This window comes from Nyctibius grandis, chromosome 2 (assembly GCF_013368605.1).
Source record: "Nyctibius grandis isolate bNycGra1 chromosome 2, bNycGra1.pri, whole genome shotgun sequence".
Classification (NCBI taxonomy): Eukaryota; Metazoa; Chordata; class Aves; order Nyctibiiformes; family Nyctibiidae; genus Nyctibius; species Nyctibius grandis.
The window spans coordinates 65,730,831-65,755,621 of NC_090659.1; the positions used below are offsets into that span (position 1 = coordinate 65,730,831).

Here is a 24,791-nt window from a genome sequence, read left to right on the forward strand (position 1 = left end):
TTGTTGTAATGTTCCCACTATTGTCTACTCCTATCATCTTGTCCTCAAGCTGTGACTTCCCAGTTTCGACTAAGAAAGGGTTAGTCATTACTAAAGAAAAGGCATTTGTGTCTCCCTGTTACCTGTGCTTTGTATGCAAGGTCTCGCTCTGGAGCATCCTGGATGTAATGAAAAGAGAACACAACCAGCAGCCAGAGTGCAGAAGCCTTCTTACTGCTGTGGTTGTACCTCAGCTCTTGATTTCCTTTTGTTGAGACCTGAGTTACTCTCAGGGGGGTGCCCTAAGGTACATATAAGCCATGGCTAAATGTGGAACTAGAACAATGATTATTTCCTTTATGTTCTCCCTTGCAAGACTCAAATTGCTTTTTAAAGAAAAACCTTCCCTCAATGCTGATGGCAACTCTTAAACTGTAGTTCCTGACACCTGTTGAAAGTCCACTTCAGAAAGTCCTGAAAGGCTGCTTTAGTGCTTGGACATCTCTGAAGAACTTCACTGCCACTTTGTTGCCTCTGGAATGTCTCGTACTGCACTGAACTCAAAATCATCTTGATCTATTAATGCTGCTTTCTGGGGATCACGCTTATTCCATGTGACAATCCCCTGTGCTGTACTTAAGCAGGGCCAAAAGTGTGTGCATGCCCACATTATATCCCAGAAAGTGCCACAAACTTTCCACTTGTTCAAGCTAAGCTTTCTTCATTACTGGCAGTAATGGCGTGAAGGCAGACTGGCTATAGGTCCAGCATTCAGAGGTGACTCTTAAATTAACTGAACACTTTGTAGAGAAATATGTAGAAAAATATTTCACTGTTCTTCAGTTCTGTGTAAACAAACAACTCTTTGGTCCAAAGCACTCATAAGCACAGTCAGCTTCCAACTGGAGTATTTTTTTCACCATTTTTTTTTTTTTTTTTTTTTCCTGAGGAATGACTGATTCCATCCTTCTTAAGAGGATGCTGCAGCGCAGCTCTTGACAACAGCTGTAGTGATAAATGTGGAGAGAAACTTGTAAATGCAGACATCCAACCTGCTGGGAAAGTCCAGTCCCTGAAAGACGACCATGCCTTCATTCACCCTTACTACTAGTAACATGACACTTTTTTCCAAGGAAGCCCAGACCCTGTTGAGATTTTTCATGTTCTTTAGTGAGTTCTAAGAAAGCATCTTACCAGGCATACTCAGCATGTTATACCAGCTCCTGCATAAGCAAAGCACTGAGACCTTCCCTCTGAGCCCTCAGTTTCTGCCTAATGGTGGGATCCTTTGCTTCAGGGGGCAGATAAGAGAATGCTCAGGGTACTTTGTTGATGATAGAGTTGACAAGGTGAAAACATTTTCTAACAGTGCTTGCACAAGTGCACCTGCAGTGTATACGTATAGGCTATAGGTGTACAAGTGTGTATATTAAAGGGAGTACGTATAAGCAGCACATCTTGAAACTGAACAGCTACAGGTAAATAGTGCATCTTTCTTGGGATACTTTGTCGTAATTTTTGAATGTGAGCACGCTGAACAGGGTTATGTGAATGACTGAAGACGTGTGAACATGAATGACATCCTGATAACTACTGCAAAGATTAACTTCAGGATGAAAAAGTCTTCAGGATGTGAGGGTGTATAATGAAAGTCAAATCCTGACATTGTGAACACCAGCAGTCACTTCCTAACAAGGTTTTTTATTATATTGTTTATAGAAATATTTATTAATATATCTCTTCCTGTTTTTTCTTTCAGTTGAAAGAGAAGAGTGAAGTGTGTGGTGGTAACACAGATTCCATAGAAGAGCTGAGAAAGGCTATTTATTTAGCTGAAGAGGCTTGTCCGGGCATTGCAGATAACATGGTGTCACACCTTGTGCAGAGGCTTCAGAGGTAACAAAACTATTTCACTAAGGGTTACAGAAAATAGCAGATCTGATTCTACAAATATTTGACTAGTCTTAAATTGAAAGAATTAATTTCTGTTTATACTAGAGGAAAAAAACAAAACTGATTACAGTTTGTACAGTTGTGTTTGCTTAATAGAAGAAAACCTAATCATAGCAGCAGTTCTCATATCTAGCTTCAGGTGATAGCCCATATGTACGTTCACCCTGTTGGTGTGCATAGTGTGTCAGATGAGACTGGACAGCCTTTTCCCTTTGCAGTTCCTATAAGTGACATTCACGCTTTCTTAGTGTCTGGGGCACGTTGCAGAGGATGCCCTGTGTCTCTCTTAGTTTCTTTTACCCATTTAGATAAATGGACTGTTCAGTTAGTTTGTCTTTCTTTCAGTCACATAGTAAGTGGTTCCTTGTTCATTCATTAAACATAGTCTGTATGGCCTTTTGGTGGTACCTTTAAAACCACTTTTTTGTATTACTTCAAAAGGCCAAATTTCGTAAGAGATTTTCTCACTGCCTAGCTTAGGAACATATTCTTAACAAACACTCAATTTGCCGTTCTTTTAAATGCCACACAAGAAAAGATCAGAGGTATAAATTTCAGAACTACTGCTTGAAGAGGCTTTAAATGTGACCTTGAATCCAGGAGCCCACAGCTGTTGTGAATCTACACAGGTGGGATTGCTTGGTACTAGAAAAAACTCCTGGCAATGATTAATCACGGACTGCTACATTCAAAAAGATCACCCTGAGCAGATGTCTCCCTTATACTGTCTCTAACCACAGTTTGGTAAAGTTTAAGAATTCACACCTCTGAAGTTAAAGCAGAGGACTGCCAGGCTGACACTTTTGTCATTCAGCAAAAATCAGTGCCAAGAAATCTGCAAGCGATCATGTTTCTTGCTTTCTGGGCTGTTAAGCATGAAGCCTGGTCAGCATCTCTAGTGCTGAAAGGTCACTCCTTGACACCAGGTGTCCTGATTCTCCTTTCACAGAATCACAGAATCACAGAATGTTAGGGATTGGAAGGGACCTCGAAAGATCATCTAGTCCAATCCCCCTGCTGGGGCAGGATTGCCTAGACCATATCACACAGGAACGCGTCCAGGCGGGTTTTGAATGTCTCCAGAGAAGGAGACTCCACAACCTCTCTGGGCAGCCTGTTCCAGTGTTCGGTCACCCTCACCGTAAAGAAGTTTTTCCTCAAATTTAAGTGGAACCTCCTGTGTTCCAGCTTGCACCAATTGCCCCTTGTCCTGTCAAGGGATGTCACTGAGAAGAGCCTGGCTCCATCCTCTTGACGCTTGCCCTTTACATATTTATAAACATTGATGAGGTCACCCCTCAGTCTCCTCTTCTCCAAGCTAAAGAGACCCAGCTCCCTCAGCCTCTCCTCATAAGGGAGATGTTCCACTCCCTTAATCATCTTCGTGGCTCTGCGCTGGACTCTCTCTAGCAGTTCCCTGTCCTTCTTGAACTGAGGGGCCCAGAACTGGACACAATACTCCAGATGCGGCCTCACCAGGGCAGAGTAGAGGGGGAGGAGAACCTCTCTCGACCTACTAACCACACCCCTTCTAATACACCCCAGGATGCCATTGGCCTTCTTGGCCACAAGGGCACATTGCTGGCTCATGGTCATCCTGCTGTCCACTAGGACCCCCAGGTGCCTCTCCCCTATGCTGGTCTCCAACAGCTCTGCCCCCAACTTGTACTGGTACATGGGGTTGTTCTTGCCCAGATGCAGGACTCTACACTTGCCCTTGTTATATTTCATTAAATTTCTCCCCGCCCAACTCTCCAGCCTGTCTAGGTCCCTCTGAATGGCTGCGCAGCCTTCCGGTGCGTCAGCCACTCCTCCCAGTTTTGTGTCATCAGCGAACTTGCTGACAGCGCACTCTAATCCCTCATCCAAGTCATTAATGAATATATTGAATAGAACTGGTCCCAGAACCGACCCTTGCGGGACTCCGCTAGACACAGGCCTCCAACTGGACTCTGTCCCACTGACCACTACTCTCTGGCTTCTTTCCTTCAGCCAGTTCACAATCCACCTCACTACCCGATCATCCAGACCACACTTCCCCAGTTTAGCTGCGAGGATGCTGTGGGAGACCGTGTCAAACGCTTTACTGAAATCGAGATAGACCACATCCACAGCTTTACCATCATCTATCCACCGGGTAACATCCTCATAAAAGGCTATCAAGTTGGTTAAGCATGACTTCCCCTTGGTGAAGCCATGCTGAGTGCCCCTAATGATCCCCCTATCCTTGATGTGCCTAGAGACAGCACCAAGAACAAGTTGTTCCATCACCTTTCCGGGGATGGAGGTGAGGCTGACCGGTCTATAGTTACCCGGGTTCTCCTTCTTGCCCTTTTTGAAGACTGGAGTGACATTCGCTTTCCTCCAGTCCTCAGGCACCTCTCCCGTTGCCCACAACTTAGCAAAGATGATGGAGAGTGGCCTAGCAATGACTTCCGCCAGCTCCCTCAGCACCCGCGGGTGCATCCCATCAGGGCCCATGGATTTATGGACGTCCAGATTGCTTAATTGGTCCCTGACCCAGCCCTCATCAACCAAGACAGATTCCTCCTCTATCCTGACTTCTTCTGGGGCCTCAGGGGTCCGGGGCTCCTCAGTACATCTTCCAGTTCATCCTGGCAGGCTTGAAAGAGTTTCTGGAGCTTCCATCTCAGTTTGTTTTCATTAGGGGTTCCAAAACTGACCCCAGTCTTTCATCAGCCCAGTATTTCACTTTCATGTTTCTATCAGCCTGTCACAGGGCCTTCCTGGAACTGGGAACCTCAAAGGCTTTTGATGCTACAGGAAAGCGGGAGAGGGGCTTTTTACAAGGACAAGTAGTGACAGGACAAGGGGGAATGGTTTTAAACTGAAAGAGGGTAGATTTAGATTAGATATTAGGAAGAAATTATTTCCTGTGAGGGTGGTGAGACACTGGAACAGGTTGCCCAGAGAAGCTGTGGCTGCCCCCTCCCTGGCAGTGTTTAAGGCCAGGTTGGATGAGGCTTTGAGCAACCTGGTCTAGAGGAAAGGTGTCCCTGCCTGTGGCAGAGGGGTTGGAACTAGATGATCTTTAAGGTCCCTTCCAATCCAAACCATTCTATTCTATGCTGCAATTGAAGCTGAAAATGACCATGTGAAGACAAGCTTTCCACTGGGTACTTCTTCTGTGGATGCTGGAGATGATCTTACTTGTTCCTGTCATGACAGCAACAGCTATCATTTTTGTCCTAGGAGATAGATATCAGAACCCTTTCTATACCTAATCAGCATTTTGTTTTCCTTCTGTTCTGCTTCCTTGGACTATTGCTGATTTTCTCGGTCATAATGTCTTAGAACAGTGGAGGGAGGCACTGCATTATCTTTGAAGGAGAGACAGAAATGCTCATAGAGGATGTTTGTTGATGGGTCACATCTGGGTGAACTTTCTCTTACCGCAGGCATGATATTCAGCTAGTATGTGATCATGACTAGCACTCCTTCCAGACAGTGAGTGAAAGACATGAATGGCAGGATCCCCCCCGTAAAAAGGAGTTTGAACCATTCCATAGCTTAGTAGGTATCCCTCATGGATAAAACTTTTTGGAGCTAGTCTGCTTCTGAAAAGATTGTTTCTTCTTGTTTGAATACTACAAGAAGCATGCTCTGTTACGTCATTAAGTCATTTATCATATTCACTTGCAATATCCTCTCAACAGGATAGATGGCTCTTCAACAACATCTTTCTAATGAGATTTTCCTTCCCCTTATGGTTGGTTGGATTTCCCCAGTTTGTCTGAATGAGTTAGTTGGGAGCCTCAGAAGAGCTGCCCAATAACTTGAGTGAATCCATTTACCTCACCTCTCCAGTTTTGATCTCTGATGTTTTATAAGTTCATTGAAAGCTTAACATGATTAAAATGTGTGCTTCTTTCTTTGGATGATTTAAGAATCTGCTTAGACCAAAGAAATACATTACGATTATGATGTAAACTCACAAAGTCGGAAAGTTGGAATCACTAAATGTTGCCCTCAGTATACGGAATTCTTACATCATTGTATACTTCTCAGTAACACACTTGAACACAGGTTGTTGCTATTTGTTAGGAAAGCAGCAGTGTTGTAACAGGGCGTATTTTACATGTCGCTCAGTGCTTTGGCTTTTGTCTTTAAAGCATGACAGCAGTGGTGGGTGTCATTCTGCAAGGAAAAAGGCTGGAACTTCAACAGCATAAAATGGAATAACGTTCAGTTGCTGCTTGTTGTAGAACACCTTTTTGAAAGTCACAACGATAACTATTTCTTTTCCTCCTCAGATATTCACTGGCTGGAGGAAGTACTTCATCCTACTGACATACTGTTCCTGACTTTTCTAAGACAACAGAGATCCCGCGGTGTCTGCACTGAAGGCACGCACCCTGATGTTGTTCTGCCCCTCAGTCACTGGAATATCCTTTGGTGGAAGGACATCCCTAAATGCACAAGAGTGCAAACGAAGTCTCTCAGATGGAGGCAGTCTTTTTCAGCTCCTTAAAGCTATAATTTTTTTAAATGATAATGCATATATTCCAGGGAGGTGTCTTTTTGTAAAATCTGAAATGTATGTTTAGGTTTGTGATAGAGAAATTGAAGATATTGAGAAACCTCAGGTATCTTGCTTTAAGAATTCCACTGGGAGATGGAGTATGTTTGTTGGAATTGTGTACAGATCTGTATATAATGACTTTTTTAACTGAAAGCCTTTCAACGTGCATAAGGAATCACTGTGTACAAAACAGTAAAGTGCTTCTGTAGATATTGTTAGTGGGATAAATATTTGACAGGCCATAACTGAGTATTGCCTTGCCTTTATTACATGTACATTTTGAATTATGTGATAAGTGACTCTTGGTTTGATTTTTGTATGTGAAGGATTTGCCATGGAAAGAATGAATCCTGTGCTACGGAACTCGCTATGGGTACCTCAGCAAAGACAGAATTTTATTCTGTTTTTCCACTATTTCTTCCTTTTCATCTCTATTCTGAGTGTGACGTTCTAATTACGGTACTACTTCTGGCAGTTTTAAATTTAATACACCTTGTCTCAAAGCTTTAAATTTAAATTATTGTTTTTCCTAAAGAATGAGCTCTTCCATGTTTTCTCTTTTAAATTGTGCCAATGAAAATTCTGAACCATATGTATTGTTCAATTTCAGTAACAGATATTTGTGAAGCTTGTAGTGAAATTCAGATACAATCTTTTTTTCACCTAAACATGTTTGAATGCTCACAGAAATAAAACTTTATTATTTACATTTGTTCTGAAATATCTCATTAAGATGTTGGCTCTGAGACAGTGGCAAATATTTCTTCATCATGCCTATTTTTATCATTAAAATGAATGTCTTGCAGCATAAAAGAAAAATTATCCATATATCCAATATTTGGTCTTGCTGCATAAATCTGTGCATCTCTTTACCGAAAGTGACAGACATCAGACAGACTGCAAACCTGAGCCTGAGCATTGTATGCATTGTCCTATTACGTGTCCCCCTAGAAAAAAGTTACTTCTTGAAAATACTGAATTTTGAAATTTCCGCTGTTCCCGTGAGCCCTCCTAGATCGCTGACTTAAGGTTTTGTAGTTTTTGGAAATGGTAACAGTAGTTACACACCCAATTGATTAGGTGGCATTTTTTTTTTCCATGGGATTACTCTGAGGTTTACCTTGGTTTGTTTCACCAAGGCTATATTCAGGTGCTTATTCTGGTAGCTAAGAGAGCATTTTTGCCTTGCTTTTTATGAAGAAATTGATGATTTTATTTTTTGCATGACAGTGAGGTAACTGATCTGTTTATTTTTTTAAAAAAAATATACATATGATTTTTGGAACAGAAAGGATTAAAATTTTAGAAGTATAGGCATATCTACCTGGCTTGGTACAACAGGACCCAGGTTCTCTAACGGTTCTGGAAGCTGGTGAGGTCTCCTTGCAGGACTTCACATCACCATGGTAGCCCTTATTCTATGCATATTAATAGCCTTAGTTATTAATTTAATAACTTAACAGTTAGAGGACACTGTCATGCTAACAGAGCTATGAAACTTCTGACCAGGTTGAAACAAAAGTTGAAAGAAAAGGGTATATGTGCACTCATTCTTGTAGCCATTTTCTTAGACGCAGCACGTTTGCCAGCATAATGGGATCATGGTTTTCCTTTGTGACCACGTGAATTTAAGGTAAATTGAACAATGCATAAGTTTGAGCAATGTTTTTTAACTCCTCTTTGAGCAGTTAAATATCTTTAAATATGTTGTTTTGTGTGCTCTTGAAATTAAAGCGAGCTTACTGAGATGCACAGAACTCAAGAGATTTAGTGGGGAAGTTAAATTTATGGTGCTGGCTGGAATCTCAAGAATTTCTCAATCAGAAAATTAAATTCTAAGGTACGCTATTTTTTGAACAATCATTTAAAAAGTTATACTTACATTTTTTTTGAGTTGCATTTTAGTTGTGTTCCAGGACTGATGTTGAGGAAATACTTCGCTGTATTCGATTGTGGCAGAATTTGCTTGGTGAATGTGTCCTTTGGTTTAGGAGCTTAAGATGAGTAAGACCTACAGCAAGGGCAATTGGCCAGAAGGCTAGGACATTTAGGAAAAGACAAGACCTCATTTATAGTAGAGATGTGTATTTTTATATGTAATATATAGATTATTTAAATATAGACTATCTTAAAAGGAGATTCACTGAAAAAAAAAAAGCGTGCTGTATCTTGAATGTAAAATTACAATCATTTCCTATTGAAAAGTATCGATGCTTTAAAATTCAGATCTATATTGGTTACAGAAGAAGAGCTTCATTTGAGAGAAGCATGGCCTCAGTTTGTGAAAGAAGTGTATTGATATTTTTGAGAGGTTGTTTCATGCTAAAAACATTTCTGTGTTATAACGTTGCACTGATGAATTTTCCGCGCAGGTAGTACTTCTTCACTCAGTTGGGACTATACTAAGCGACAAGCTATCCCTATTTATGCAAACATTTAAATTAGTGGAAGTGCTTATTTGTCAGGGATTTCAAGATTCGGCAGTAAATAAACTCAGTGTTTAAAAAGAAAATTAAAATCGGTCATTTGAACTGAAGGCTTGCTTTTTGTAAGTATCAAATAGGTAATCTATTTTTTTAACTTAATTTTCCTTGCAGTTGCACTTTGTAGTTGATCACCAGTTTACTAAAGGATGACGGCTGTAGTACAGAACGCTTTTGGTGTCGTAACAAAGCAGCTCTTTCTCTGCAGTGCCATGGTTCCTTCGCAGCTTCCAGCATTTTGTGTATGTCCACGTGGGCATGGACAGATGAGCCAGTTGCTGCGGAGTGATGTTTACTGCGGCGTTCTGCCCTCCCCAGCCAGGAGGGGAAGGTAAGAGTGTGCGCAGGGGCACTAAACTGCAAAGCAGCTGTCACCAGGCGAGTTTGCGTCCTGCTTTATCCACCGTAACGCCTTCATCTGCCTGTGCTTGTAATGTGCTTGTGAAATGTCTCCTTTAGCTCTTCCTGCTTTCTGTGACGTTCTGTATTATTTTTTTAAAGACCAGTTTGTAATAGTTTTCCATTAGCCTTACTTTTAAGGAAACCTATTTTTGCCTTCAAAAATATCACCGTTGGAAGATGATCAGAAGTGCTGATAAGCACAGGTATAATGCAAGGGTCAGTACAATCGCAAATTATTTTTGTAAGTTGCTGGGGAGGAGCTTAGAAGTAGAGCACAAATCTGCCAGCTTGCTCTTTTTTAACTGTATTTTGCAGATGTGCTAGTAATTGCACTGAGCATATGCAGTAGACAAATGGTATGTAATGGTTTTCTGCCTTCCTTTTAAGCGTGACTACAGAGGACAATTAAAGTGTAGATCTTGTTTTCTGTAATATTGCTGCCTGTTTATAACCGTGTATTTAAATTTTACTTTTGTCACTCTACACCAACATAATAAAACTCCTTGTAAACTACATGACTTAGAAATAAAGAACGAAAAGTTTAATGAAATTTTGCCATCTGAGTGGTCAGTAAGATGAGATTCGGGGGTCCCGTCCCCGGAGGGGATGCTCTTGCGGGTGTCTAGCTCAGTCATCGCCCACGTGTCAGTCATGGTATGCAGAAAGTTTATAACTCGGTGTTCAGTTTGTTATCTCAGAATTTGTACAAGAAAAACCTCTTGTTTAAACTCAAACAACACTTTCTGAGCAAGAATGTTGAGGGTTTTTTTTATGTTGGGGAATTTAGTAAGCTTATATCTCACAGATGGCCTAACCATGTGGGAAGTTCAGTTCTTTTCTTGATTGAGTGTTTTTTTTATCTACACATACAAGTGAGGGATAATGCACTGGTTTGGTTAAATACCTGCAGTTGTGCATTACAGCTTGTCCTTTAGTAAGACAAAGTGCCAATTTACAGATGGCAACCATTTAAAACTGCTTCATATTCCCCATCCTGCCAGCCAGGTGAAACTGATGAAGTGCTTACATCAGGTGGCATGAGCTTAACCCCAAACATCACATCCTTAATTACCCGTGCAACCCAGTGACAAACTCTGTGACATCTGCACTCCTGCAACTATAGTTCATTACATTTCATGACTACTTTCTTCTGTTAAAAATGTACCTGTGCCACACTACCCATTTTTTTTTTTCTCCTCCAACTTTTCTGTGCCTCTGTGGGAGAGGATGTTCGTGTGCTTTAGCAACTGGTGGTGTGTATCTGCGCAGCCATAATTGTGCTGGATGTGTTGGGTTGTTTTTGAGGGAGACCACATAATTGGTCCTGTGTAAAAAGGAAGAATTGGCCAAAATCAGGCTTTTCAGGTCCTGCTTCTTTCTGTTTTGTTCTTGGCTGATGGAATTGTGGGATATTGCCCCTGGGTTTGTCTCTAAAAGAAGTTTTCCTTGTGAGGTTCCTTTTCTCTAATCAGAGACCCTTATCAAGATTTCTGCAGTCATGGGGTGTTTCCCTACCTGCTAACTTCTCTTTCAGTCCCATTTGTGCTTGGTTTCAGCTGAATTTCCAAAGGGATTGAAGTCGCAAGTGTGTTTAATTAAAATGCTGTGAAAATAGGTAGGCCTGAGTATATTAATAAGTACTCACATCTTAATGAAAGTTGTTAGACAGCAGAGACATGATGGAGATAGTCAGTCTTGTGGGGGAAAAAAAAAAACAAACCACACGGGAGTGCAGGCTTTGCCGATCCCACTGCATGTGGTGCAACTTCCTATGGCAATAAAGTTCTTGTGTTGCTTCTATGTGTTCGTTATTTGAAGCCGGCAACTGATTATTCATGGGGAGTAATAACAACAAGAGTAAATCTCTTGGAGTGACCAGTTTGAGGTTATTTTCCCACTGCTGAAACACAGGACTGGTGTATTTAGTCATGGCTACTAACCTGGCGCACAGTGACCCTGCGTGTCTCCACGCCTTGCTTCATTAACTGGACAGGAGGATGATGTGAATCAGGGTTAAAACTAAATGTACCTTCTTCTTGGATGGCGCAGGGGGGAAAGAGAAAGAGAGAGAGAGGGAGAGAGAGAGAGAGAGATCTCTTTGGGATGGGGGGGAATAGAAAGAAGGGTTTACTGCCTTGAAACAGCAATATATATGATAGTATTGTGAGGTATTTTATTCCCTTTTGTTGTGAGCAAAGCTGTAATCCATGGTATACATCGCACATAGGTAAGCCATTAACAAAGTGAAGAGCTAGAAAAAGTGGGGGTAGAATTGTCCCGGCTTCATTTCCCATATCTTAATTCAGGCCCCCTCTGCCCAGCACTGCGTTTCCTCAAAGGACCGTAACAGTGACAGAGGTGTTTCGAGCACGTTGAACTTCTGTTAACGGAAGTTTTACGTCACCCTCATGATGAAGCGTTTCTTCAAACATAAGGAAAAGCATCTAAGCATAGTAGACTTAGTGCTGCCAACCTTCTGAGTTGGGCCAACAGCTTAGCCAAAATATTGTGTTAGCTAATGTATACGAAATAGGTATTTCTGCTGCGGGTTGTATCTATCTGTTGCTTTCTATATACTCGGCACTGGGGGGGAGAGACAGACTGAAATGTCAACATGAGACCAAAAGTCAGCGCTCAGCTGTGTAGCAGGCAGGATGAATACTTACGGCTTCAGTAGTACCCCCAGCTTATAGCAATTTAGTTACTGAAACACTCTACGAATTAATCACAAATAGCTGCGGTTCTCCTAGCCTACAGCTTGTCTTTCAAGTTTGTAAAACAAACAGCAAAATGTCACCACAGCCTTTAATTTCTTCTTGTACATACCATTCACAGTACATTAACAGCCCAAATAATATTGCACTGGATTATTTTAAAAATTTTTCATCTTGCAAGTAGTATTCACTTCTCAAAGCAAACAGATGAACAATTTGGTCAACTTGCACCAAAAAAATGGTTAGATAAGAATCCTCTACTTTACTTATACCACATGGATTTGTAACCCCAAAGGGAAATGAGAATGAGCTGTAAACCGTTTCCTTGTTAAAGATACGAAATTAGTAATTCCTTGCTGATTAAATGTAGAAAGACTGGGAAAAAAAATGAAATCTGAAAGTTATCTCATTCCTGTTAGACTGCTTGCTGTATATATAATTATATTCTATACTGTGAAAGTCCATCTACATTTAAAAATCCAGCAGTCTACAGATTAACATGGTAAAAAAAAATAATATATTTTTATGAAAAGAGAAGAAATAGTGTTTGCCTCAGAGGAGAAAGTTTTCGGATTGTGAAGTCGTTTTTTTCAGGTGCAACCTTTGAGGCAACAAAATGTCTTTTGGCATTTGGCACTCTAATAAGGACAATATTTTAATACTGGCACAAGCTAAAAACAGCACAGAGTGACAAAATACAAGACATGAAACGAGCCGCAGCCACTGGGATGATGGTAAGCTAGTTTGAACATATGGAGAACTTAAACCAGCTTTGCTGAGGAATTGTGAAAGCTTCTGCAAAACCATACTTATTTTTTTCTTTTCTTTTACCAAATTGCAAGTTTTACTAAACTCAGAAGGAGAAAAGAGTTTCAAATGTCCTCTAGAAAATCAGCAGCTGCTGGACAATCAACACGGTGGCTTGTTGAGCCGTCAATAGGCGTGAGGCTCTTTATGACTCAGAGCTTGAGTGCGTGAGGCAGAGCTGGTGGCACTTCGGATAACTTCCATCCATCTGCGAGGAGGCACGAGGAGAGACACAAGCAAAAGAACAGTCAATTCCTAAGGAAGGAGTTCTTGAAAGACACAGTCTCATCTCTCTTAGTTGTACAGTTTTATTTTCAGTGCCTATGGGAGCATCTTGCTTGCTACTTTACTCCTCAGTCTATCTGAACTCAAGAGGCTCTAGATCCAAATGCTGCAGTTTCTACTTCTTTTTCCTAGAACTGAGAAAGGGCTTTGGTGCTTTTTTTTTTTTTTTTTACTAATTTATTTAATCACCTCTTTCCCACAATTTGCCTTATTTATAGTTTGAGACCGACATGGCTAGAACTTAATAATAGCTTTCTTCAATAAGAGAGGACATAAAAAATTTTGACATGTTAATGCTTCATATAAAAGAGCTAAATTAGTTCCCAGTATGAACAACCTCAAACCACAATTTAGGAGGAGTAGTGCCTGTTTCCTGGCTCTCCATGTATCTGAAATTCAGTGGAAAGTGTACAAATTACGTGCTGAAGTGGCAGAAATACATAGTAAGAACAGCTGCTTCTGTGAAAAATTAGAATTTTATTTCAAGTGTGGATTTTCCATCTAGTTGTACTAGAGGGAGTGAAGTTCTTCTGCACAGCTACTGAAAAGACCTGTCACCTGTTTACGTGCTTCCTGAAGTCTGACATGCAGAGCTCCCCGTGCAGCCAGCCTGACCGATTTTGACTGGGTAATTCCTGCACATAATGCAGGGTTTGTAGGGATTACTATTACAGCTACCAATTTATCAAAACCAACCACTTGGTTCTAGTGTTATCAGCTTTAAAATTTCTTTTAAAACTTTAAAGGGTTCTTTCTCTAGTTGTGCTGGACTACTTGCCTGTATTACTGAATCAATTTACTAAACTTTGCATCTACTAATCTTGCTTGGAAAAAAAATCCTGAAATTGTATAAAATTCCCTCTCACAGAAGACAGACTTACCTTTCAAACGTGTATTCACTTTCAGCCCTGAAGTAGTACACGTGGGATTTGAAATGTAGCTTGAACACGTAATCTTTGTGAATGTTTTCAGATTCGGAAGGAATGGTAAGTGAATATCCCAATAAAGGAAGGCTGGCTAAAGGATGATTGTCCTGAAAAGAAATGATGGAAAATGCTGTGAGATCAAATGCCCTTAAGTAAAAAAAAGCACATAAGTAAAATAGAAGATAAATACACACTCATTTCAAGGTCATCATCGCATTTCCACATGCACGTGGAAAAAACACCAGCTTTATACAATGGCCATGATCTTAATGGTCTGGTAGTTTCAGCTTGCCCATCTTTATGGATCCTTCTCATAAGGATCTGCTGCAGGCTGATCCTATCAGTATTGCCTCATAAGCAAATTGTCTGAAATTTTGGACTTTCTCCATTTTCAAATTGACAAACCTAAAACTTCATCATTTGGCATCTGCAGAGCACCGTGCGTGTTCATCCCAGGCTTGCAAACACCTACGCCTTTCGAAAGGTAATGGCCACCCTGCAGCACTTACTCACTCATTGCTTAAGTCCTTCTGCTTCATGCATGGAATGTATGAACAAATAATTTCTTTATCCTGCTTTTGTGTGGACTATCCTACAATTCTACAATTCACTTTTTTTTTAGTGCAGAAACTCTAGCATTAAGGCTTTCTATAGCAATGAAAGCATGATGTAAAAATTGGAGGTTTTTTGTGTTTTCTCCTTGCTTGAACATACAAGATTCAAAGGACCAACAGATTCTAGACAGACAAACCCCTACTTTTGCAGTGGGATGTTTACTCTGATGGATTAATCATTGGCCGCTGGTCTCTCTTGTTTGACTTAAGCATCAGTGATGGTAAACAAAGCTTCTAAGTCAGTACTAAGTTTTCGATTGTAATAATTTCAGAATTTGTACAAGGGAAAACCCTTGTTTAAACTTGCACCACAATTTCTGAGCAGCAGTGATGTCTGTTGTACTTTTAGGGATGTTCAGGAAAAAAGCACGTGTTCTTCAAGTGACAGGCAAGCAGATTGAGAACGGGCTCTGCTCCATGTTCCAGTGGCAGTAAGGGCTGCGTAGACATGACCAGTGCACCTGCTTCTCTCGCCTATAGCATTCGTGACCGATGTCCGCTTTTCTCTCTCCTACTGCTTTGACAAAACAAAAAGTTTTCTCCAGCCACACGCACTTGTGCAGTCTGTTACCTGGTGCGATTTATAGAAGAACATACAAAAGTTGGTGAACACCACCCAAAGCTTCTGCCACCCGTTGCTGTTTTTGAATTTTCTTAGGAGATTTCCAGACAGCTGGTTCTGAAACAGATCAAAAGTAGCCAAATAAAGCAGTGAAGGGTACCTGCATTTTCATTATCATATGAAAGATTATCTGCTTTTATCTGGTTGTATGTGACCTTGTCGTATGTGAAAATGGTTGAATGGAAGTATTTTTCTTCTGCGTTTTTCTACTACTAAGTACTACTTTATGTAACATATTTTTTTATTTGTAGCTGGGTACTTCCAAAATCTTCAAGATACTACACTTTTACTTTTTTTAATTGACGTGGCTTTCAGCAATATATTACCAAACATCAGTCAGTCTTGTTACCCTATTCTGTCTTTGTTGTTTTTAAATGATACTTAAATGGAGTAGTAATGGAAACAGAAAGTCTGACATGAATTTGCGACGTAAAGGAAAATTATTACATACTTTAGAATTGCAGATAGAGATTGAGCTCTCAGTACCCAGTGAGTTCACATGGTAACTTTTCAAAGATTTCAAACGCAAGGACTGTTAACCTTATTCTTAGCTGCTCTTCACATAGTGAAGATGTAAAGTCCAGCATCGTTGTGCCTTGCAAACGAAGGGGACTTCTCAGTGAATCATTAATTACTTCCTGTTCCTTATTGACTGTAAGGGCTCTCACCTGGATCAAAAGAGCTGTTTGCATCATTCTCTTTATATAATGCAGAGGCTAATAACTTTATCTGTAATGCTTAACACTCTAAGTCTGGTGGTCCTGATTTATCTGCTACAAATTAAATGTTCTTGAAAACGTTCTGTTTTCACCAGTCTTTTTTTTAAAGCCTTTGCTTTAAATCATCCCATTCTCTGATATCGGGACTGCTGCCTCCTTGCCCTAAGTTACAGGTGTACTCCTTAATTTTCTGTTACCTCATTACTCTGGAGGATATCATAAAAGGACAGGCTTTGAATTCGGTACCAGCAGACATATGAAATGGAAACAGGCCGCTGATCACTGATCAGTCCAGCAGGTAGGGAAGTACAGTCACTGACAGAGAGAGGATCTTCTACCACGAGAGAGACAGAAAGGAGGGAGAGACACAAAGAAAATAAACGATAATGCTGAAGTGAGAGCCACCACCAGAATGATGTCAGCATGAGCGTAACCTGCCACGCATGGAACAGCAGGGGAGCTGAAGATGTTTTCACACAGCAACGTATGGCTCCAGGGTGTGTTTGGTCTTCGCTGCTTTGCTTGCATTTATTCGAGGCACAGGGAGGACAAAAATAAGGAACAATGAACACTGATCTCAGACCAAAAGTTTTGCCTAACTAAATGTTTTAACCTTTAGAATTAGTCACTGGTTTAAATTTTATATCTATTTACAACAAGCTCTCTGCTTTAGGGAAAAACTTGAGAATTTGTTCTGTGCCGAACCATTCCTCCCTTGCAGGATCTAAGGGTATAAAGAGCAGAAAATCCACCTGCATGGGATCAAAATGAGGCTCTACAGTTAGTGCCTTCTAGTACAGAATAATTATCTTTGCCACATTTCAGCAGCTCACCTTCTGTTTAAAAACAGAGGCAGTTACACAAGCTGTGCGTATCGCCTGTCCTTGCACCTCTACGTTCTGCGTCAGCGCATCTTCTCTAGAGCAACGGTGGCCTGATGGCTCAGGGCTGCCTCGTGAGCAGAAGCCAACTCAGCTTTAAGACTCCTTTTATAATTTTCTTTAAGCATAAATTTCCATTTGATGAGGACTGTGATAAAGTACTTGGAGCATCCTGGAGCCTCTCCTGGGTGAAGGAAGAACACCTACGCAGGCTCACCACCTCAGCCTAAAACCTACACTGAACAAGGAGTCTTTCATTTTAATCTTTGAAAAGTCAATGTCTGCATCTCGTCTGTTGAGTACAGAATTAACGAATGTGTACCAAATTGGCTTAGCTGTGATCAGGGGGAAAAAAAACCAGGATTTTTATTTTGACGTGGAAAACAGATAAAGAAAAAGCAGATGAGACTGAGCAATGAGACAAGGTTCCAGAAAAGATGGCTGGGTAAAGAAAGTACGTTAGGAATACACATAACTAAAACTCTGGCTGCAGCAGCTAAAGACAATATCCTTTCAGCTCGAGCAATGACTTAATGCCTCTGTAACTGAAAGCATTAAGACAGTTTGACCTGCTTTAAATTTTAAAGGGCATCAGTATTTTTTTGGACAGTTACTTCTATGAAAATTACTGCTCTAACTGATTTTACAAAGATGCATTAAGGGAGTGGATGCGTGTTTTTTGACTGATGGTTTGTGCCACCATTTGAGGATACAGAAGTCAGTTTAACAGGTGTGCCTGAAACTTCTCCGGAAGGAGACAACGGAACAGCGCACTCATTAAGGAGGAGCAAAAAGGAAATTGTCATTCAAGAGCGGGTCTGGAGCTGCAGTTCAGATCGTTCTGAGGCAGATACCTCCACAGCAATACTAAAGTCGATCATTGAAACACTGGTATTTCTGTGCCAGCAGACGTGCACCGTAGTGTTGCCACGGTGTGGTGACTGACGTTCGAGTGAGGTGCGGGATGCACTGAGGTCGTCCTCAGATTCCTGGTCTACAGTAGTTTCATCAGGAGACTCTACGAAATGCAGGGAAAAAGCATCTTTCTTCCTCTATGCAACAACATATATAATTGGAAAGATTAAACAAATCAATTCTGTCCACAATATTGTGAACAGATTTTAAAACACACTTTTAGAAATATTTTTCTGCAGATGTTAAGTAGATTTTTTAAAAAATGTGTCTCTGCAAGTGTTAGAATCAAAGACTAACTACCATGCTTTGTTGGTGCTTTTAATACCTTCCAAAGACAGGCACTGCCCAAATCTTGTGAAATAGTTCCTGGAATCATTATGCTTAAGTCACTTCTCTATTCAGTGAAACTTTCTGCTAACATCAACAAGAACATTAAAACAGTACATATATAAATATATATATATATTTAAAAAAATCAACTTCAAATGTATCAGTTTGACCTGTGGCCAGCATTTTTCACCCCTTTGCTTAGAAGCAATCACCAATCACACTGATGGAAGTGAATAAAACCTACTCTTTAGCATTTACTTACTATTGTCAGGTGGGCTGCTAGCCAGTAACTCTGGGGCAGGGCCACTGCTTTTTTCTGCCAGGTCTATTGCCATCTGAATGTCCTCAGTCCATTTGTCCATTTCAGCACGGGTGCTAACAATGAAAATTCAGGGTTTATTCACTTCCATATAAGCTGAAAGCAAACTCTAAGAAATAGTCACAAGCTGAGCTTACTTTTAATTTAAATAAATAAATTCAGACACAAGATGCTAGGTTTTTTTTCCTAATAACTTAGTTTTGGTTCTGACTTGCACAATTGCCACTCTACTTTGTCCCATTCACCTTTATTTTTTTTGACAAGTGCCTTTCACAAAAGAATACATCTTTGTTTTAGGAGCAATCCAAACAAAATGATGCCTCTCTGCTTTTCTATCTGTCCCACTGTGAAAGCTGCAGAAAAATACAGTTTACATGTGTATGTTGTCTCCATTGAATTACCTTGCAGCAACAACGATGGACTGGTGTTGACCTCGTAGCGTTAGACAATGAGGAACCCCCCATTCCTCTTCACTTTCTTCTATCTGAGAGATAAAAGCCCAAATGCAATCAGATTGAAGGAAGTCTGCAATTGCAGATTGCACTATATCTTAAAGTGAAACAGCGAACTGAAGAAGCTCTTACTATTGGGGAAAAAAATCCTAAGATAAATGTTCACAAACAATAATTTTGAGCTAGGTATTGAGAAAAAATGGTGGCTTGCAAGTTGGAAAAACACTAAGTTCTGTAATAACCTCTTAAACCCAAAGCATGGCTTTGTCTGCTTTGTGTCAAAAAGAAAAAGGAAAATAGTGGTATTTCTATCAGAACAGTGATTCATCATACAAAAGGATAGGTTAAAGGCTGGGAGTGCCCTGGACACTGCAGCATAACACAGTTCTGTTGTGAACAAGTCCATGCCAAATGGACATCAATAATTGAGCAGATTCCTAGAAATGCTAGATAAAACTTGAAGCCTCGCAGGTGTTCAAAGAAATTCAGTTACTGTGGCAGTGATTACCTACCTCAATTCTCAGGAAAACAGAACTGAATAGATACAAACCCATGAGAAGTTCCAATGAAAATAACGGGAGGAATGAAAGTATTTTGAAACTAGCAAAAATATTTTTGAAATCATCTAAGAAGAAGAGGTAACTAGGTGCTATTGGCTCAAATTGGCTGTTTTCCAGAAGAATGGCAACAAGAGCTACAAATGACATATCGCTGCCAGTTTCCCACTATGGCTTTAAGATACAGAGCTGAAAACATTAGATTGTCACTGCTGTTTACTTGCTTTGCACAGTGTGTCTAAACGTAATTGGTGATGAATTACTTGTAAGAATCTAGGTTAAATTTATAGTTTAAAAAAATAAAGAACCCATCTCACAAGAAGCTTGCATTAAGAGGAAGCTGCCCCCAAAAATGCCTTTTTTCCCCTCACTTTTGCTATATGATCACCTTTGTGTAGAAGGCTACATGAACACATGCCGAACCCAACACAGCCCCATCAGGCACTGCAGAATGTAACCACAGCTTCTCTGAATCACAGAACAGCCCTTTGCTGCTGCTTTCAGTCCAGCAGAAATTCATCAAGCAATTAAGATGGGACCACAAATGGCCATTTAAGCATGAAACCCTTAAGTTCTCACAATACTTACTGTCATGCCATACAGTGGAAGATGCCCGTGGACTTTAAATTGATTTGATGCTGTCAGGCCTCTACTTGTGTACAACAAGATATCGTTAAACTAAAAAGGAAAAATAAGCATTATTAGAATGATGTCGGTATGTATGTATGTACACAAAAATCAGAATGGTAAATATGGGAAAGCTAACCAGTACTGGCTGACCCTTCATATGGCAGTCCTAATGCATGAATCCAAAATACTGGCTTCCACAATATTCCAGTACCTAGTATTAGAATCACAGAATCATAGAATGGTTTGGGTTGGAAGGGACCTTAAAGATCATCTAGTTCCAACCCCTCTGCCACAGGCAGGGACACCTTCCACTAGACCAGGTTGCTCAAAGCCCCATCCAATCTGGCCTTGAACACTGCCAGGGAGGGGGCAGCCACAGCTTCTCTGGGCAACCTGTTCCAGTGTCTCACCACCCTCACAGTCAAGAATTTCTTCCTAATATCCAATCTAAATTCAATCTAAATTCTAATTCTTTCAGTTTAAAACCATTCCCCCTCATCCTGTCACTACTTGCCCTTGTAAAAAGTCCCTCTCCAGCTTTCCTGTAGGCCCCCTTCAGTACTGGAAGGCTGCTAGCAAGTCTCCCCGGAGCCTTCTCTTCTCCGGGCTGAAGAGCCCCAATTCTCTCAGCCTGTCTTCATAGGAGAGGTGCTCCAGCCCTCTGATCATCTTCGTGGCCCTCCTCTGGACTCACTCCAACAGCTCCATGGCCTTCTTATGTTGGGGGCCCTGGAGCTGAACACAGTACTCCAGGTGGGATCTCATGAGAGCAGAGTAGAGGGGGAGAATCGCCTCCCTCGATCTGCTGGTCACGCTGCTTTTTGTTATTAATTAGCACCTGTTATTTTTCTTGCCTTCCTTCCCAGCTAGTCCAGGCACGTTCCCACAATTTTCCACCGGATATCTTCTGATGCCTTCTAATACTCCCTTTGTGATCTCTGGGTCAGAACTAACAAGCCACAAGAGCAGTGAAGCCAAGCAGTACGTTTCACACTCTGGCACGCTTTGAAGCTATGGAAGATAAGTGTGTTTCACCAATATTTTCTTCTGATTTGTGTGGAGAGATAAGCAAGCATGCCTGAGAGAGGTGTGTCCAACTTGACTCTTACGAAGTAAGTGGCTATCTATTACTCCCCATATTCAGAAGGAAGTTGGGAGACGTGGTTTACGGTAGGTGGCTTTAGGTTAGAAACGTCAAGGTGAAGAGACCGAATATCTCAATTTGTGGAGCTTCCTGCATGTAACAGCTGTTGTCAAAAGCAGGCCAAATGACTGCCTGCATTTTGTTCAGTGCCCTAATATGAATGGCATATTTTCCCCGTGGCACTTGGGTCAAAGGATGTTTTTCCTCAAACCAGATGGCTGCATCAAGAAAATCATACTCCATGGTATGAAACAGAGCTCTCCCGAAGACACCTACAACCCAACAGCAACAACTGCTGAAGCTATGTGGGTCGGCCACTAGAGGGGGATTTAATTTTGCCAATGATTACACATGTATTTGGAGTCCCAGAATACTGACTCGAGATTTTACCTCCAAAAAGATTTTCTTGCTCAAAACAGACTAAAGACTTCTTTGACAGTGTGAGCAATTGACTTGAGAGTCTAGTCTCAATTTTTAAATGTTTTATACAGGTATAATATCAAGGTACCATCTTGGAACAAGAATTGTTCTATGCAAGAAAATATGCACCATATTAATTAGGCTTCCACTTTAGTACCTTTAAAGGCAGAGAGAGGGTAATCCTACCCAGGTAAATTTAGCGCTTATGTCTTTGGCTCATTTGAAAGATTAAATGTCAAATACCTCGTAAAACCTCGCACACTCACAAGCTTTTCTGCACACCCAATGTCACCTTTTGCATACAAGAAGCCAAGGAAGTATTTTCCTGCCACACTGCACCGACTCTTAAATGTTCTGCCCTGTAACGCTGGACTGGAATATCTATGTGCTCTGCTGGGCATCCCAGTGCCTCAGCATCAGGCTGATCAGCAGAGGGATGAGAGGCCAGGGAGCAAGTCAGCTGGCCAGGAAAAGAAGAGAGGAGGAACCATCTGGTCGGCTCTTGTGGATCGGAGACTTCAGTGAGATCGCCATGATCTGAAAATGCTGCGAATGATGGTGGAAGGAGATAACCTTTCCTATTGCAAGAGCTACAAAATGTATCTCCAGGTAAAGACAGATCCATCAACATGCTGGGCACTCATGGGCTGAAACTGGATGGTTCGTGGAGAAACTTGGTTCTGTAATGTGTCCTGAGAGCATTACGTGGATTATAGTTCATACCACCAGGAGTTACTCTTTATGTTCTTTTCCGGATATGATCACTAACCCTGGTGCCCCTTTTCATTTTATAATGACTCTGCTTTTATTTAGCACAATGTTGATAGGAGATACTATTTTATCATGATATTCAGAATGTCATATAAAAATAACTAAGTTTTATCTTTGTCAGAAGCTGTTACAAAGAGAAAATCGGGTTTGGACAGAATCAGAAGTTCTAAACAACCAGCTACACAGGTGATGTATTATGTCAACTTAAAGACTGTTCAAAAATACTTACTGTAATTCACAACTCATGTCTAACAGTCTGCCTAATAGTTGCTTATAGTCACATTTCATTATATAAAGAAAAACTGTTTTCATGCTTACCAGGAAGAACATCCGTTGCTGTAAACCTTTTCCAGACAACTTACTAAGACTGCCCAGTCTAATGAACTCCTGTGGGAAACAAATACAAAACAAATATGTATCTTCTGCAAAAATGATGATTTTTTATTATGCAAAAATAAATATGACTATTTGGTCCTACGAACTGACCTGACTACCAGTCACCAAGACTTTTTATTTTCTTTATTAAATACGTTAAAAATACTACTTTTATAGAATAATTTCTTTCCATTCATAACTGTCTTTAGGATAAACTCTTTCATAGTCTTTCATTCATTTTAAGTTTAGCTAAGCAAAGTTTTCTCTACCTAACATTGATTCCTTCAGACAGCTCCCTCTTTCATCAGTTTTGAATGTGTATTTTTCATGTTACAACTGATGTAAAAACTAATGATGAATTGGCCTGTATATTATTGGTTAGCCACTGGAAAGCTTCTGCTGTGCATATGGCATACACAGCTCTTCATGGAGATGTAAAATCAGCTACACAAATCGACATCACCATCAGCAGCAGCAAGAGGGACATTTGTCTGGCAGCGTGAGTTATCCTAGTACCATCCATGTCATATAATACAGTACATTAATTCAGATCAAACTGTTCAAGAATGTTTATGGATGAAATTTTAGGAAAAGTAGCACATTTGAAACTTTCAAAATGCTGGATTTCCTGAGCTTGCTGTGAACTATACTGTAAGTCACCCTTCCACTTCTCTGAAACCCATGAAAATAGCAGTTTTCAGTCACTCCCTCCAGCTTCTGCCAAAAGGTTTGTATTTATTTATTACAGTCTTTTCAAGGCCATTCTACTCATAATTGTGCATGTAAGAGGTATATAAAGCATCAGAATCACCTGTAGCTTAGCAATAAAGCGGCTGTCAAGGATTAATCTGTTCAGAGAGAGACTCTGGTCGCCTTAGGGTTGCTGTGATGTGTCCAGCCCCGGTACCTGCATTGCGCAGTGACTAAGGAGTGGAAAAATTGTCTAGAGGTGGTTATCCCTATGTCACGGTAAGCTCATGTTACCAGAGAGGCCACTGGAAGCTGTCGTCAGCCACCAAAGAATATTAATCATAATGACTATTTATATGGTACCACCTAATGGTCATTAGCAGGCTCAGCACCACCATGGCAAATGCCGTGCGAGCACACCAATCAAGAGCCGCAGGTCATTGCAATCCACGAGCACAGCTGATGAGAGGGTGTTTTAATGTCCAATGTAGGAACCAGCTTGGTGGCAGCAGAGACCCCAGTCAGGGACAACGTGAAGAGGATGGTTACCTACAGCCTCCTTTAGGACAGCTGAATCACTGGCCTAACGTGAGACTTCTCTGAGACGTGGAGTTCTACCACTTTTGCGACAGTACTGCGCTGGGGCAGGGACTTCAGCCACTGGGCCAGAAGAGCGGCCAAAGGGCTGGAAGCAGCAACATCTTGGGCATGTGCCAGAGCGTGGTGGCCAATGCTTTTTGCCTTGGCAGGCAAACAACCTCTGCCCTCCGCCTGCCTTTTTCTTGAACTTCCTAGGAGAGGAAGACTGCTCTGTCTTTAAATAGAACAGGGTAGCAGAAACAATCGATGACAGCATTTAATTTCATGTGATAGAGAGATGCCCGGGCTGTGAAATGTTCCGCGGGGCTTGCCAAGGAAGTGGACCTGTGGATCACTGGAAGGAGACATGAGTCACGATGGCTGCTTGGGAGACAGGGAAGAGGCAAAGTGAGGAAGCAGGGAATGGCCACAAATCGAGAAATACCTCTGCTCAGTGCTGCCTTCCCAATGGCACATCAACTTCAAACCTCCTTTTCTAAATGTTTGAAGCCTTAAATGACCTATACTCTAGAGAGCTCAGCAAGCTGCCTCTCTGCCATGACCCTGCTGTGGCACTAGACAGGGGCACGACCCAGCAAGCAGACCCCAGGCTGTGGCTCTCGCTGAGCGGTAGGTCCAGCCAGCCGTCAGGAATGCGTCAGGCTGGGCCGTAGGCCAAGT

The 24,791-nt window shown here is 41.2% G+C and overlaps 2 protein-coding genes across 10 annotated transcripts in view; one reads left to right on the forward strand and one right to left on the reverse strand.

The window, feature by feature from the left end:
- Positions 1 to 6,962, forward strand: part of STK24 (serine/threonine kinase 24) — a 68,365-nt gene extending 61,403 nt beyond the window's left edge. For both annotated transcript variants that reach the window (XM_068422988.1, XM_068422996.1), the window contains exons 10-11: positions 1,739 to 1,875; positions 6,207 to 6,962. In XM_068422988.1, the coding sequence (XP_068279089.1) occupies positions 1,739 to 1,875; positions 6,207 to 6,243 (174 nt within the window). In that variant the 3' untranslated portion in view covers positions 6,244 to 6,962. The remainder of the gene's footprint in view (positions 1 to 1,738; positions 1,876 to 6,206) is intronic.
- Positions 6,963 to 11,511: 4,549 nt separating this feature from the next.
- The window catches only part of FARP1 (FERM, ARH/RhoGEF and pleckstrin domain protein 1), a 220,405-nt gene continuing 207,125 nt past the window's right edge, over positions 11,512 to 24,791 (reverse strand). For 6 of the 8 annotated variants that reach the window (XM_068425054.1, XM_068425053.1, XM_068425050.1 and 3 more), the window contains exons 20-27: positions 22,785 to 22,853; positions 20,090 to 20,179; positions 18,894 to 18,976; positions 18,436 to 18,548; positions 17,783 to 17,946; positions 15,278 to 15,385; positions 14,048 to 14,199; positions 11,512 to 13,089 (exon numbers count right to left, since the gene is read on the reverse strand). In XM_068425054.1, coding sequence (XP_068281155.1) covers positions 13,008 to 13,089; positions 14,048 to 14,199; positions 15,278 to 15,385; positions 17,783 to 17,946; positions 18,436 to 18,548; positions 18,894 to 18,976; positions 20,090 to 20,179; positions 22,785 to 22,853 — 861 coding nt within the window. In that variant the 3' untranslated portion in view covers positions 11,512 to 13,007. Of the gene's footprint in view, positions 13,090 to 14,047; positions 14,200 to 15,277; positions 15,386 to 16,244; positions 16,382 to 17,782; positions 17,947 to 18,435; positions 18,549 to 18,893; positions 18,977 to 20,089; positions 20,180 to 22,784; positions 22,854 to 24,791 lie in introns of all 8 variants that reach the window. The other 2 variants (XM_068425052.1, XM_068425051.1) reach the window with 2 other exon arrangements.